At 55.1% G+C, this 13,601-nt stretch overlaps 2 protein-coding genes across 12 annotated transcripts in view; one reads left to right on the top strand and one right to left on the bottom strand.

Moving 5' to 3' along the window:
* Positions 1-13,601, top strand: part of NINJ1 (ninjurin 1) — an 868,176-nt gene that overhangs the window by 670,046 nt on the left and 184,529 nt on the right. The gene's annotated exons all lie outside the window — the stretch shown is intronic.
* Positions 1-13,601, bottom strand: part of WNK2 (WNK lysine deficient protein kinase 2) — a 140,756-nt gene that overhangs the window by 8,201 nt on the left and 118,954 nt on the right. For 5 of the 8 annotated variants that reach the window (XM_050761571.1, XM_050761574.1, XM_050761567.1 and 2 more), the window contains 4 exons: positions 12,905-13,096; positions 12,013-12,111; positions 5,396-5,440; positions 3,650-3,906 (listed from right to left, as the gene is read on the bottom strand). In XM_050761571.1, the coding sequence (XP_050617528.1) occupies positions 3,650-3,906; positions 5,396-5,440; positions 12,013-12,111; positions 12,905-13,096 (593 nt within the window). Of the gene's footprint in view, positions 1-3,042; positions 3,514-3,649; positions 3,907-5,395; positions 5,441-12,012; positions 12,112-12,904; positions 13,097-13,601 lie in introns of those variants that run through there. The other 3 variants (XM_050761572.1, XM_050761569.1, XM_050761573.1) reach the window with 3 other exon arrangements.

Here is a 13,601-nt window from a genome sequence, read left to right as displayed (position 1 = left end):
TTCTTGGATATAAAGGCATAGGCAACAAATGAAAACAAGACAAATTTTAAAACCTTTGTGCATCCAAAGGCACTGCCAACAGATCATATATCTGATAAGGGATTAATATCTGGATTATGCAGAAAATTCCTAAAACTCAACAATGAAAAAAACAAGCTGATTCACACATTGGCAGAAGACTTCAATAAATACTTCTTCAAGGAAGACATAGAAACAGCCAATAAGCACATGAAAAGCTGCTCAATGTCACTACTTAATTAGGAAAATGTAAAGCAAAACCACAAGATACCAATTCACACCTGAGAGGATGGCTCCCATCAAAAACCTGAAAGGATGGCCAAGCGCAGTGGCTCATGCCTGTAATCCCAGCACTTTGGGAGGCTGAGGCGGGTGAATCACTTGTGGTCAGGAGTTCGAGACCAGCCTGACCAACATGGTGAAACCCCATCTCTACTAAAAATACAAAAATTAGCTGGCCATGGTGGCAGACAACTATAATCCCAGCTACTCGGGAGGCAGGAGAATTGCTTGAACCTGAGGGGTGGAGGTTGCAGTGAGCCGAGATCGTGCCATTGCACTCCAGCCTGGGCCAAAGAGCAAAACTCTGTCTCAAAAAAAAAAAAAAAAGAAAACAACAAAAAAACAAAACCAAAAAACCCAGAAAGGAAATCTTTTGTTGGCACAGATGTGGAGAAACTGGAAGTTTTGTGCACTGTTAGTGGAAATGTCAAATGGTATAGCTGTTATTGAAAACAGTTCCTCGAAAAACTATCATATAATTATCATATGATCCAGCAATTCACTTCTGGGTTTATACCCAAAAGGATAAAAGCAGGATCTTGAAGGGATACTATGTTCACAGCAGATTAATAACAGCTAAAAGATGGAAGTCACCCAACTGTCCACTCACAGAAATGACAGACAATCCCATAACAGGATTCCACTGAGAATGGATGTGGTACACAGATACAATGAACTATCACTTGGCCTTCAAAGGAAAGGAAATCGGACATGCTACAACATGGATGTCATCAAGGGTGCCCTTGGAGGACGTTTTGCTAAGCAGAATAAGCCAGTGGAAAAAGACAGACACTGTGTGATTCCACTCTATGAGGTACATAGAGGAGTCAAAGTCAGAGAGACCGGAAGCAGAATGGAAGTTGCCAGAGGCTGGGGGAGGGACAATAGGAAGTTATTATTTAATGGGTACAGAGTTTCACACAATAAAAAAAGGTGGAGATGAACAGTGGTGGTGGCAGCACAGTATTCTGGATTTATTTATTTTTGAGACAGCGTCTTGCTCTGTCGCCCAGGCTGGAGTGCAGTGGTGCGATCATAGTTCACTGCAGCCCCGAACTCCTGGGCTCCAGCAATCCTCCCACCTCAGCCTCCCAGGTGGCTGGGACCACAGGCATGTGCAACCACGCCTGGCTGATTTTAAAAAGTTCTGATACATACTACAACATGGATGCACCTTGAAAACACTGTATCAAATGAAATAAGCCATTCACCAATCATACACATACTGTATGGTTCCATTTATATGAGGTACTTAGAGTTGTCAAAGTCATAGAGACAGAAGGAAGGACAGAGGCTACCAGGGCCTGGGAAACCAGAGGTGCCAGAGAGAGGGCTGGGGAACTAGTGTTTAATGGGGACAGAGTTTCCTTGGGGAAGATGAAAAGGTTCAGTGGATGGATGGCGATGGTTGCACAGTGCTCTGAATGTACTTCATGCCACTGAACTGTACGTTTGAAAATGGGTAAAATGGTAAATTTTGTGTTTTATATTTTTTGCCATGACAAAATTAATAGTTAAAAAAAACCCTTATACTTAAAAAGAATCCAGAATATCTGAACAACAGTTAGCTCTGCTAATCCTGAACGCCGATATAGCTGGAGCCCAGGCAGCAGAGATGAGCCTGCCCAGGCTCCAGGTGCAGCCTCACAGAGCTGTGGGGCCATGTTCAGGATTCCTGACTTTGTCCTAGAATAATGGGGTTCCACTGAGAATCAATCTGAGGACTCAGACTGGCGGAGGTGTACCTGTCAAGAGGGCCCTGCAGTGGTTCAGAACAGAAGCCACAGTGGTGGAGCTTGGGAGTGTGGATGTGGAGAGAGGGAAAGAGATTCAGCTCCAGCATCTGGAACAGCAACAAAGACTGACAGCCGGGTCAACAGCCAGTCCCGGAAGATCTCCACAGACCGAAAGCACCGAGTCTGCTCTCCTAGCCACACGAAAACACACTGACAAAAGGTCATCTGAAAACTAACAACCACACTTACTTCCAATAGCAACAGAAATTATACAGTATTTTCAAACAAAAGTTAATGAGAAGCTGCACACTTTTGGGATGCAGCTAAAACCATCAGTGGGCACTTTATACCCTTGAATGCCTACATTATCATGGAAAGGCTAGAAATCAATGAACATGTCTTAAGAAACTTTCCAGAACAACAAAATTAACCCAAAGATAGAAGGCAAGAAATAAGAAAATAAATTAATGAAACACACACTAAAGACTATCAAACACAAAATGTGTTCTTTGAAACGGCTAATAAAATGGACACCCCTAAGGAGACTGCATAAAGAAAAAGAAAGAGCAAAGGAGAGGCAGAGAGAGAGGAGGCAGAAATCACCACCGTCAGGAATGAAATCAGGACATCACTGTAAATCCTGCAAATGGAAAAAAATAAAAGCTATTATGGATAATTTTATGGCAATTTACAATTTTAGATAAATTTAGAGGAGAGATACCAATCGCCAGAAAGGCAGAATTTAACAAAACGAAACAGAAAATCCAAATGGTGTGAGAAGTTCAGAAGAAATTGAATCCATAGTAACCACTGGGCCCTCAAGGAATGAACAGGTGTGTGATAAATACAGCAGAAATGTCAGTTAAGAGTGTACGGAGTGGGTCTAACTAAGGATGTTCACGGCAGAATTTTCAACTCTTCTTTGTGTTTGAAAATTTGTAAGGTAAAAGATCATAGAGGAAAGTATCCCACGCTAAAAAATAGAAAAACAAAACTCCAGCCCAGATGGCTTCACAAATGACCTTTACTAAGTATCTGAGATAGAAATAACACCAGTCTTCCACAAACCCCTCCAGAAAGCTGCAAAACAGCAGATGCTTCTCCAACTCACGCTGACATCAGAACAAGTTAGGTGTGAAACCTAGGACAGCAGGTCCTCACTTCTGCCCCACGTTGGCTCAGGTGCGTGTGAGCTACGGCCCGAGGCTGGTGTCACTTGGGTGACAAGCACAGCTGCCCTGGTCTCCAGCGTGGGCACAAACAGAACCCAGGCAGAGGTGGGCCCGTCCGCCAAGACCGGGGCCACCTGCTCTGAGTGCAGGGCTCGGGCTGCCCAGGCTGGGGCTGCTGCTGTATCTGAGCTGTGGAGTCACAGCCCCGGCCTGGCCTGGCCTGGCCTTTCCACCTGCCAGCTGCAGAGCTGTGGGCGCGTCGCTCACCTCCCAATCTGTAATGTGGAGAAGCCTAGTTCTTGGGGCTGTGGGGAGAATGAACTCGGATCATGAAGGTGAAGAGCTTAACTGGACACCCCTCTGCCACACAGGGCACTAGCAAATGCTGGAGGCAAGGCTACCCCACCCCAGGAGCCCCCGCCCCGCCCGCCCGGCACTCACAGCCCGCGCCTCGCCAGGGGCAGCCCAGCCTGCCTGGGCCTCCATGTCCTGCAGCTTCTGGGTCTGCTTCAGCTGGTTGAGCGTGGGCTTCAGCTGTGCGGCCCCCACCGTCTTGCTCGTCCACTCATCCACCAGCTTGTGCAGGTCGTCCGTGAAGGTGCCCTTCTTGTTGTTGCTGTTGTTCACCTGCGCCTGGACGTGCAGGGCGGGCTGGGGGCCTGGCTCAGGGCCTGGGGCCAGGCTGCTGGTGGAGGACCCTGGGGAGTCACACACAGGCCAGGATTGGTGACGCCACACGTGCGCCCAGGCCCCCAGTGGGCTGGCCGCATTCGTTCTTACGTGACAGCTGAGACAATGGTCTCACTTGGGCCAGGCAGCACCTTGCTTCAAGAGGCGGTCGGACTAAGGGGCCTGGCTGCCCAGGGTCAGACACGGTGGGGCATTTCCATGGGCTGTGCCAGGTGGCCATCACCCACCTCAGAAGCCAGGCCAGGGGACAGGACCCTGTAGCAGCCGGCAGCCTCTGCTCAGCATCCACTCTGTGCCCACCGCTGCCCGTCCCCAGACTCACGTGTGAGAGAGCTCAGGAAATTCCTGGCACAGCCAGACACACTGGGCTTCGGCGTCACGGTGCCTAGAGTCAGGTTCCTCGGGCTCTCTCTGGCCTGTGCATCCTCAGCCGTAACATGAGGACGCAGGGCGGTGGAGTACTGTGTGAGCGCTCAGCACACGCGGCTGGCTGGCTGGCCTGCAGGCGGCCCCCTGGCCCGCGGGAAAATGCCTGCCAGGGCTGTCTGACTTGCATTCCCATGAATTTTAATGGTCTGGTTGTTTGGAATTCCAGACGTAGAAATTGTCCTGACCAGAGCGTTAGAGGAAGGTATTCATAAAGGGTACCCATGCCTGGGGCTGCCTGATGAGGCCCCACCAGCTCCTGCCGTGGGCTGCGGCCAACGCCCTGCTGCAGGAGCGAGCTGGGAGCCGCTCTGCTGACTATTAGCACACCAGAGCACTCGGCTGCTTCATTCAAAGCATAAACGAGACTTTAAAATTTTTAAATCATACCCTTTCCACACAACACATGTCATTTCTGGTTGGCAATTTTGAATAAGCCAATTTAAAAATGTTCTGCATAGAAAAACAGCCTAATGACCATCTCTTCAAACAAGCTGTCCCAAAATGTAGTGGACTTTAGTGGCTAGCAATGAAAAAGCACAGACACAGACAATTAAAAATTAGTGATGAGATTTGACACACATGGAGCTATTCCTACATGAAAAGTTCAGCCAGAAAAGAAAAAAAAATTTTTTTCAAGAGAGAAAGATGAGAGAGAGAGAGAAGGTGAGTGGCCCAGGGAGACTAATACCCACTCAGTCCTGGCATCTCTCCTCGTGGGGAGGCACTCATCTTTAGGACTTCAAGGAAATACTCATTCCTATGGTTTTGGAAAAGGAGCCAATTAATGATTGGCAATTTGCGGGTGTTCCGGGGAAGGATAAGCCCGTTAGATGTGAACTGGCGAGACCGCACAAACTCTAGGCGCCACGGAGACACACGGGGGAGCCGAGGGCAGCGATCCCGCCAGGCAGAAGCGAAGCGGCGCCTGGCCGAGAGGCATGGAGCAGGCGCGGGGCAGGCACAGGGCCGGCCCACGCCCGCCCAGCCGCGGGAACCCTGATGTGTACTAGCCACGAGAAAGCCCATGCAATGAGAGAGGACAAAGGGGGAAAAAACCCGGATAATTACTACTGCTGTGTTCTTTGCCTAGGCAGAGACGCTTCAGGGCAGACCCTGCAAGGGAGAAAGAAACGACACAAGACCACAGAGTTAGGCAGAACAGCACACACCGGGACACGCTACCACACTAAGCAAAAGTCGTCAGTGTGCAGGGAGGGGCAGACACAGGCAGCAGTTCAGAGAGAGGGCCGACCCGGCTGGGGGAAACGGGGCAGCCCCCGGAGAGAGGGTGCAGGCTCCCACGAGCTTCGCCGAGGGGGCAGAGGTGCCAGGGCCAAGCCCCCAAGCTTCAGGGAGAAGTGTTTGTCTCTAGAAGCATATTCAAAGAAAGTAAAAGAGAAAGAAAAAAGAAAAAAAGAAAAAAGCAAAGCACAGCGCTTGGCTTTCAAACATCAGGCTTCTGGGAGCCCCACTGACGGAGGCAGGACACCCTGCTGAGAGTCGGCCACGGGAGCTCTGGAATGGAGCCGGGCACGGCTGGGCTTGGCCGCCGAAGCCCATCAGAGGTTTTCCAAGTGCAAAAAGATACATTGTTTTGCAGGTTGGAGGCCAAGTCTGGATCTCAGATGGCTGCCTCAGGTGATGAGGTCAGCGGCAGGTGTTGAGTAGAGGACCCAGGGTTTCTATCTAGGGACTGACCCCAATGTCTGGGGACACTGCCGCCTCATTAGAAGTCAGTATCCACAAGGGGTAGGGCAAGGCCTCAGCCTGGAACACTTCTGGCCTCCTTGTAATTCGGACCGCCACTAAACTGACTGGTCCCAACTACCCAGAGGCCACCTGGTGTACACTGAATGCAACGTCCTAGCCAGTCAGTGCCCAGCCTGGTGGGGACAAGGTCCCCAGGGCAGGCTGGGCCGGAAGGCGCGGCCATCCCCGCTTATCCTTATGGGCAGGCAGAGCTGGGACGGGCAAGAACAGGCTCAGGCTTCCCCAAGGTCACTCAGCAAAGCCACACTAGCACGGAGGCTCTGTCTACACTCCAGCCCACGGCCCCCTGCCAGGAGCACACTCCCTCCGCAGCAGGGAGCTGTTCCCGAGAGACCTAAACAGGAGCGACTCTGATCTTCCAGGGACTCAGAAAACCTGGCGACGTCTGCCTGCCTTCTCCAGAAGGGCCCATGCCTCCCGCCTCGGGGGACAGTGGGCAACTTGTTGTCCAGCTCCTCGGCCCACGCTCGGCCTGAGCTGTGCATCCTGGACTTGGAAACTTAGCTCAACTGAGTATTTTTAGTCCATTCTGTCTGTTCCTGAGCTAATGTGGGGAAAGAAAGGTGAGGTGGCGTTCTGTTGCAGACTTTACTGTTCAAATAAAAAGGAGGGAGCGCAGCGGGAGGGATTCAGACCAGTAGGCTCTGGGTGAGCAGCTCCGAAGGGCTGTTCCCTGGCTGCTCTGTTCTGAGATGAAACCCTGCCAGGAACACAGAGTTGATATCCCCTCGATGGCTCACTGAAGTTTGCAGGGGAGGTATGGCTGGTTTTCTGTAGCGCAGGAGGGGCCCCTAAAGTCTGTGATGTAGCCTAGGGGGGATCCAATGTGTAGGGGCACTGGGTGAGCACCAATTTCCCTGGCAGGCTTTGTGGGGGGCTATAGCCCATGGTCCCATGTAGATGGCCCTAAGCCAGGTGCTTCAAAAAGCTGCTCTGTGCCTATCTGGTAGCTCTTGGTGTGGCTGGAACTCTACATTCAGGGCTAATTCCTGGCTGTTGCCCTGCTGGGAAGAACACCAAACAGGCCAGCTGCCGGCTGGGAACCACCAGAGGGAGCCTGGACCTGCGATCAGAGCTGGGACTGACTCACCACCCTGGGAACCCGGGGTCTGGAGTGTGTGGAGGACACCGCACCTGCTCAGAGCCAGGGAGCAACCCTGGCCCACGGAGGCCTCCATGGGCCCTACCTAAACTCGGGCCCCAGTGACCAGTGTGCAGACGGCTCCTAGACCTCCGGGCAAACTGATGGGTGCCAGCCTTTCAAGGCCACTCACAGCAGACAACTGGACTGGGGCAGAGACCTCTCCACACTCTGGACAGCCCTGCCCATCCTTAGGTGGCTCCTTAGTCCACCTCTCCAGAGCCTCAGCCTGCATTGGGCGCTGCCCCTCACTTGCCCACCATGCAGATGGCACCTGAAGACAGCCCCCCCGGCCCCCTGCCACTCGCTCTGTGCCAGGACAAGCACCCCCACCTCCTGTCCATAAGGCAGCAATGGGAGAACGAAGGAAACTTTCAGGAGGCTGCTGATTGATGCCAGGCCCACCTCGGTCTCCCTGTGGGGCTTCCGTCCCTAGCCAGGCCCAGGAAGAGGCAGCGCCAAGGCCCTGGACTGCTCAGTGGTGCTGGGGCGGGGGCTTGGCGGCCTCATCCCAGCTGTTGGGAGATCCGCTGCTTTCTTCCCAGAATGTAAAGTGGCAGCACGCAGGATGACAGGAGGGCCGGCTCTTGGACTTGGCATCTCCTGCTTTTGTGCAGCCGACATCGGCTGAACCCCCGAGGCACAAGCGGAGGCTCCCTCCCCACTCCAGCCCTGATTCGCTCTGGCACAGAAACAGCCTGCTCTCGGGTCAACGGCCCTGGCCTCTGGGTGCCCCGAGCACCTGCCCCGTCCAGACCCTCAGCCTGTGGCCAAGAAGACTTCTCAACCACGAAGGATTCAAACTGAGGGTGTGTGCCTGGGACAGGGGGCCTAAAAAGTGGTCAGCCCCTGAGCGATCTGTCACACTCACTTTTCACCTCACAGGGCTCAATACCGCCCAGCAGCCCACAGGGCAGCTCACCTCCCGTCACGGGCGCCCTGGTGGCTTCACCTCAGCCCCCTACGACCTCCCACGCGCCCTCAGCTGGGTCAGCCCCCACCACGGTCAGCACTGGCTCCTTTTTCACAAGAGAAAAACGGGCATCCAGGGACGAAACCCCTTTTAGGGTGTCTACGTATTGAACAACCATGTTTTTGAGCCAAAAACTGTCTACAAAGCATGCATTGGGAAGCAGGATCCGCCTTGGCTCTGCCCAGGGAGACCTGAGGCTGTTTTCTTGTTGCCCTGAGCTAAATGACCCCACACTGCACTAGGCCCTGTCGCACACAGGCCTGCTCCACAGACAGCCCACAGTGGTGCGCAGCACTGACCACCCTGGCTGCAGAGGGCAGGGCCTGGTGGGCGCAGTGCAGGGTGGGGGCCCTCCTCTCTGGATGCCCTCTACCCCGAGGCCGCCTGAACACCTGCTGCAAAGGGGCTCGCTGAGCACGCACTCTCTCCCCGCCGGGAGGGATGAAAGCATTCCACGGTGGGAGAAGGCCTAGAAGGGACCGTGCAGTGACGCCGGAGGGTGCCTGAGCCAAACATGCTGCAGCCAACAGCCAACATGGAGAAAACCCAAAGAGAAATCCCATGGCTCTAGCGTGCAGAGAAAGGCCCACAGGGTGCCAGCACCTGCCCGGTCAGGTGGGAGGATCCAGAAGGACCCGTTTCTAACCAGCAGAACCAACAGAACCATGACCAGAGGTGCCATCTCAGCATCGGCACCTGACCCTCCTCCCCGTCTCCAAGGGCAACATCCCTTAGAATGCACTGGGCCAGGTGAGGTGGCTCACGCCTATAATCCCAGCACTTTGGGAGACCAATGTGGGTGGATCGCTTGAGCCCAGGAGGTCTAGACCAGCCTAGGCAATATGGTGAGACCTTGTCTCTACTAAAAATACAAAAAAAAAGTAGCTGGGTGTGGTGGTGCAGACCTGTGGTTGGGAGGCTGAGGTGGGAGGATTGCTTGAGCCAGGGAAGCGGAGGTTGCAGTGAGCTGAGATCTCGCCACTGCACTCCAGTCTGGGTAACAGAGCGAGACTTTGTCTCAAAAAAAAAAAAAAAGACTGCTCTGGGGCACTGAGTCATGTGAGCGCCCCAGAGCATCTGCTGACCACAAGGGGGCGTCTGCAAGCTGGGTGACAGGTCTGTGCCAAGGGGCCCAGCTCATAGGGGTTCCAAGCAGGGGCCTTGCACTCCCTAGGGGTCTGTCCACCTGCTGCTCCCAGCCTCCACTGCTTTATTCCCTGTCCTGCACCTCGAGTCAGCTCAGGCCTCTGGAGGTGCCTGCTGCACTGCCCTGCTCTATCCCTGGGCACAGCCACCTGGGCACCCCCAGCCCACCCTCTGGCCTGGCCTCAACCCACCCTGCCTGGGGCCATTTTATCTCCTCTGATCTTCACAGAGGCCAGGATCCCTCTATACTTCAAATTTTAACACATTCTGTTTTCCTGGAACTTTCTCTTCCAGGAAGTGGGGTGCCCCACACCAGGAGAGTGAGCTGAAAGCTCTCCCTAGGCCCTAGGGAGCGACGGCTGGACAGGCTGCGCCGGCTGCCCCTCCCTAGCCGCGCCTTGGCATCCACCCCGCTCCTCCTCTACTTGCAGCGCGACCCCCGACTCCTCGGCATCTTCCATGCACCCACCTCAGCGTCTTCCTGCCCATCTGCTCACACTACCCCTGCCTGCATCCCTCCCTCCTGGCCTCCAAGCCTGGCGCAATCCCACGGCCTCCGCCCAAGTCCTCAGCCTCAGCGCTCACAGGGCTGCCCCCGCCCCTGCAGTCTTTCCCCTGGAGGTGCCTGGTCTCCTCACAGACCCCACAGCTCTCCCTTCTCTTTTGCGCTGCCCTGTGGGTTATCCAGGAGCGGCAGATGTGCCAGTGGATGGCTCAACAAGAAGTCCAGCCTCCAGAGCCCAGGGCAGAGACAGGAGGGGCCCGTCCCAGCCACATCACATCCCAGGAGAGTGGCAGAGACTTCAGAGGCCTGGAGCTGATCCAGACAGGGCTTGAGAGGTGCCCAGGGGAGGGGCCCACCTGGGCTCTCCCTGGCCAGCAACTTCAGAGTGTCAGGGGATTGGGGGAGACATTATGGCCCAAAAAGACTAAGACCAAGACTTGCCTGATGGGGGCTAAGCCGTGAAAACAAGCAATACCACAAAACACAGCACGGGGGTGGAAGTGGGGCCTGGGTAGGTGCCATACCCGACAGCAACGCCCTGCACTGAGTCTCCCAGGTGCCCTCACCCCCAGTGACAGCCCCAGATCGAGCCACACACGCAGGAGCCGGAAGAGGAGCAGCAAGTGAGGCACAAGGCCAGCAGGGCCGGGAACCGGCTGCGGAGAAGGAACCACAGCTGGCTGCCATAAGAGGACCCAGAGACGCAGGGGTGTGGGGGGAGGCGCCCACCCCTCCCCAGACTCAACTCAGCAACTCACCAGACACCAGGCCGCCCAGACCCACAGACTAACGGCCCAGACGACACGGTGGCCGAAACGGGGCAGCCTGTTAAACAGACGAACGGGAAGCCCTGGGAAGGCCCTGGCATTTCTACATGGCCCTTGTGTCCTCGACCTGCCTGCCTGGAGAACGATGACCCACGTGGACCTCTGATGGAGTGGGTGGATGGCAGTGGACGCCTCCCACGGGCATGGCCTCTGGCTCCCAACAAGTACAATGTATCTTTATTGTACAAGCAAAAAGTCACGTGCCCCAAACCAGCATATCCAATCCAATTGTTAAAAAGCTTAATTTTCCTGTTAAAAAGACAAAAGCCTAAAAATCTCGCAGCTTTTGGTTCACTGGCCGATTGTCCTGAGGGTGAAAAACAAACTGCCTGCTTTGGGACTGGCCCCAGGCAGGCAGAGCCTTCCCTGGAGATGGAGATCCTGGGCACTAACTGTGTTCCAGGGGATCTGAGCAAGGCTGGGACTGGGTTTTGGCTTAGTAGCGACTGGAGGAACTGCGTCATTGACTTCATCCCTGTGGTCACAGGAGGTGACAGGAAAATAGAGCAGTTAAAGTGCTCCCACTGGCTGGAGGAAGGGAAGGAGCCGGCCAGGCAGGATGCATGCTCCAAAGAAGAGCTGCCCGGGAGGCCGTCACTCTCCTATTTTGGGTTGGAGACAGCGGTGGGTGAGGAGCAATGACAGAGGGGACCAGACCTGCCCTTCCAGTGGGGAGGGGCTGGGGAGGCCCGAACTGGAGCACGTTCTCTCAGCATTTCCACATGCAGGGCGCGGGGCGGTGGGTAGGCAGGGTACTGGGTGCTGGGATCTGGCCCTGGTACAGAAACCACGCCCTCCAGTGACCTTTAGAACCGTATAGGCTCACTATGTGCATGTCTTCACAGTCCAGACACGCGTGACACACACTGTGCATCTGGAGGAGGTTGGGGTTGTCTTTTTGTTGTCGCTGGAACTGGGGACAGCGGACATGTATATTTGCCACAATTGCAACAGAAAAAAAAAAACTACATCCAACATAAAAAAAATTAAATAAATGAGGTGACGAAAAAAACGCAAAGGGCCCCAGACCATCTGGGCAGAGGTGCCCGGGGCGGAAGGCAGGCCAGCCGCTGCACATGCTTTCCGTGCCCAGGCACCAGCCATGAGCATGCACACGCGCTGTGCGGGGCTGGGGGGTAGGCGCGGGCGGCCGCCGCTCCGGGGACCGACTCATGGGGTTCCACTTTGATATTAAATAGGTGACTTCAATGGGGTGGGGGAGGCATCCTATGAAATGTATGAAAGGTAATGAAGACAGGGAGGGGGTCGGGGGAGAAAACCAAGGGCCAGGAGGTGATAAAATACAAAAGAACAAATACAGACAGATGGACACAGATACGGGTCCACTGAGGAATCGAGCACGAGGTTTGCTACTAGACTTATAGGTCACTCTCTCAGACGTTGGGTGGTAAACCGTCCAGCCTGCAAATGAATATAAAGGGAAGAAAACAAAGAGACACTCATCAAGTACAGGTTGCTGCGATTCCTCCTCCACACCAACAGCCACACCAGCCTCGTCACTTAACATCCACGGCTCCATCTAGCCCAGCCCGGAGCACCAAAGCCACTGACCATGTAATGGGAAGGAGGCAGTGGGAGAGCAGAAGAGAAGCAGCCCGGAGAGGGGCGGGCAGGGTGGGGCGGGCGGGGCGGGGCGGCTTCATGGTCACCATGATTTCTCTGGACAGAGATGGTGAGGACAGGAGAGCACCTTATTGAGCAGCTGCTGCTGTCCACGCAGCGTTGACGAGAGAATTTCCTCCTCAAGGCCAAACTCCCAGCTCGAAAGCTGTGCCCTCGTCCCCCCAGCCGGCCCTCTGGACTTTGGAAGGACCCGGTGTTTAGCACCATCTGGCTCCGCTGTGGGGGTGGGGGTGGGGCAGCCAGTGCCTGGGAACTGGCGCCGGAGCACACGGCCGGATGCCAGGTCCCCTGCCCTCCCCAGTCCTAGCCACTTCCCCAAGGTCCGCTCTAGCAAAGCATCACCTCCCCCTGAGCTGCTGACAAGCAAGACTTGGTGGTGGTTGGGACAACTCCATTCCTTTCATCCACAGACTACGTCTTTTTTCTTTTCTTTCTCCTTTTTAAAAGAAGCCTCTCAACAGCCTTTGCCACAGCTCGCAACCCCTCTACACAATACGGGTGTGCTCCTGGGGACACCACTGAGGCCCTACGTGGCTAGCACATGCTCGGAGACAGGCAAGCTGGAAATCACCTTGGCCACGCGCTCCGCCTCCATCACTGGCTAAGCCGGAGCAGATGTCCGAAGACAGGGAGGCCCGGACGGAGCAGGGCTGCTGGGTCTGCACTGCCTTCCCGCTCAGGCCCGTGCTGTCTGCAGTGAGCCCCGCACTGGCTTGGGCAGGGTCCTTAGCGGGAGGGCCTCTGCTGGAGTCAGCCAAGTGACCTGGGCGGGGGGAGAAGAGGCGACAGGCACGATGAGGCCCGCCGGGTCGGGGCTGTGTGGATCGAGTCTGTTCTGCCTGCTCGTTGCTGGGTGACCTTGGGGAAGCTCACGTCTCCTGCAGACCACAGGCACGTGGCCGCATCTCCCACACAGGAGTGATGGGGAAGAGCAAAGGAAGTGCCCAGTCTCTACCAGCCCCCACTACCGTGCGGGACTTGTGTTGAGCAAATACAGTGACAGAAGACACACCCAGGCACAGAGTGGCCTGTGTACTTCTCATCTCAGTCTTCCCTTAGCTCTGGGAACTTTCTCTGAATTCGTGTAATGGGTATAATTCATGGATGTATACCCCAAAGGCTGTGGGCTTACAGTGAGCTTACGGTGGCTTGCCTGGCATGCTTGGGGACTTGGGCTCACAGGGGCTCCAGCCCAGAGTGCCGGGGCTCTCAACCAGCAAGCAGGCTGCACTGCTGCTCAGCAGGCCTCAGGAAGCCCTGACATGCAG

This window comes from Macaca thibetana, chromosome 15 (assembly GCF_024542745.1).
Source record: "Macaca thibetana thibetana isolate TM-01 chromosome 15, ASM2454274v1, whole genome shotgun sequence".
NCBI lineage: Eukaryota > Metazoa > Chordata > Mammalia > Primates > Cercopithecidae > Macaca > Macaca thibetana.
The sequence above is the reverse complement of the archived record's forward strand: the minus strand, read 5'-3'. Positions and strand labels throughout refer to the sequence as shown.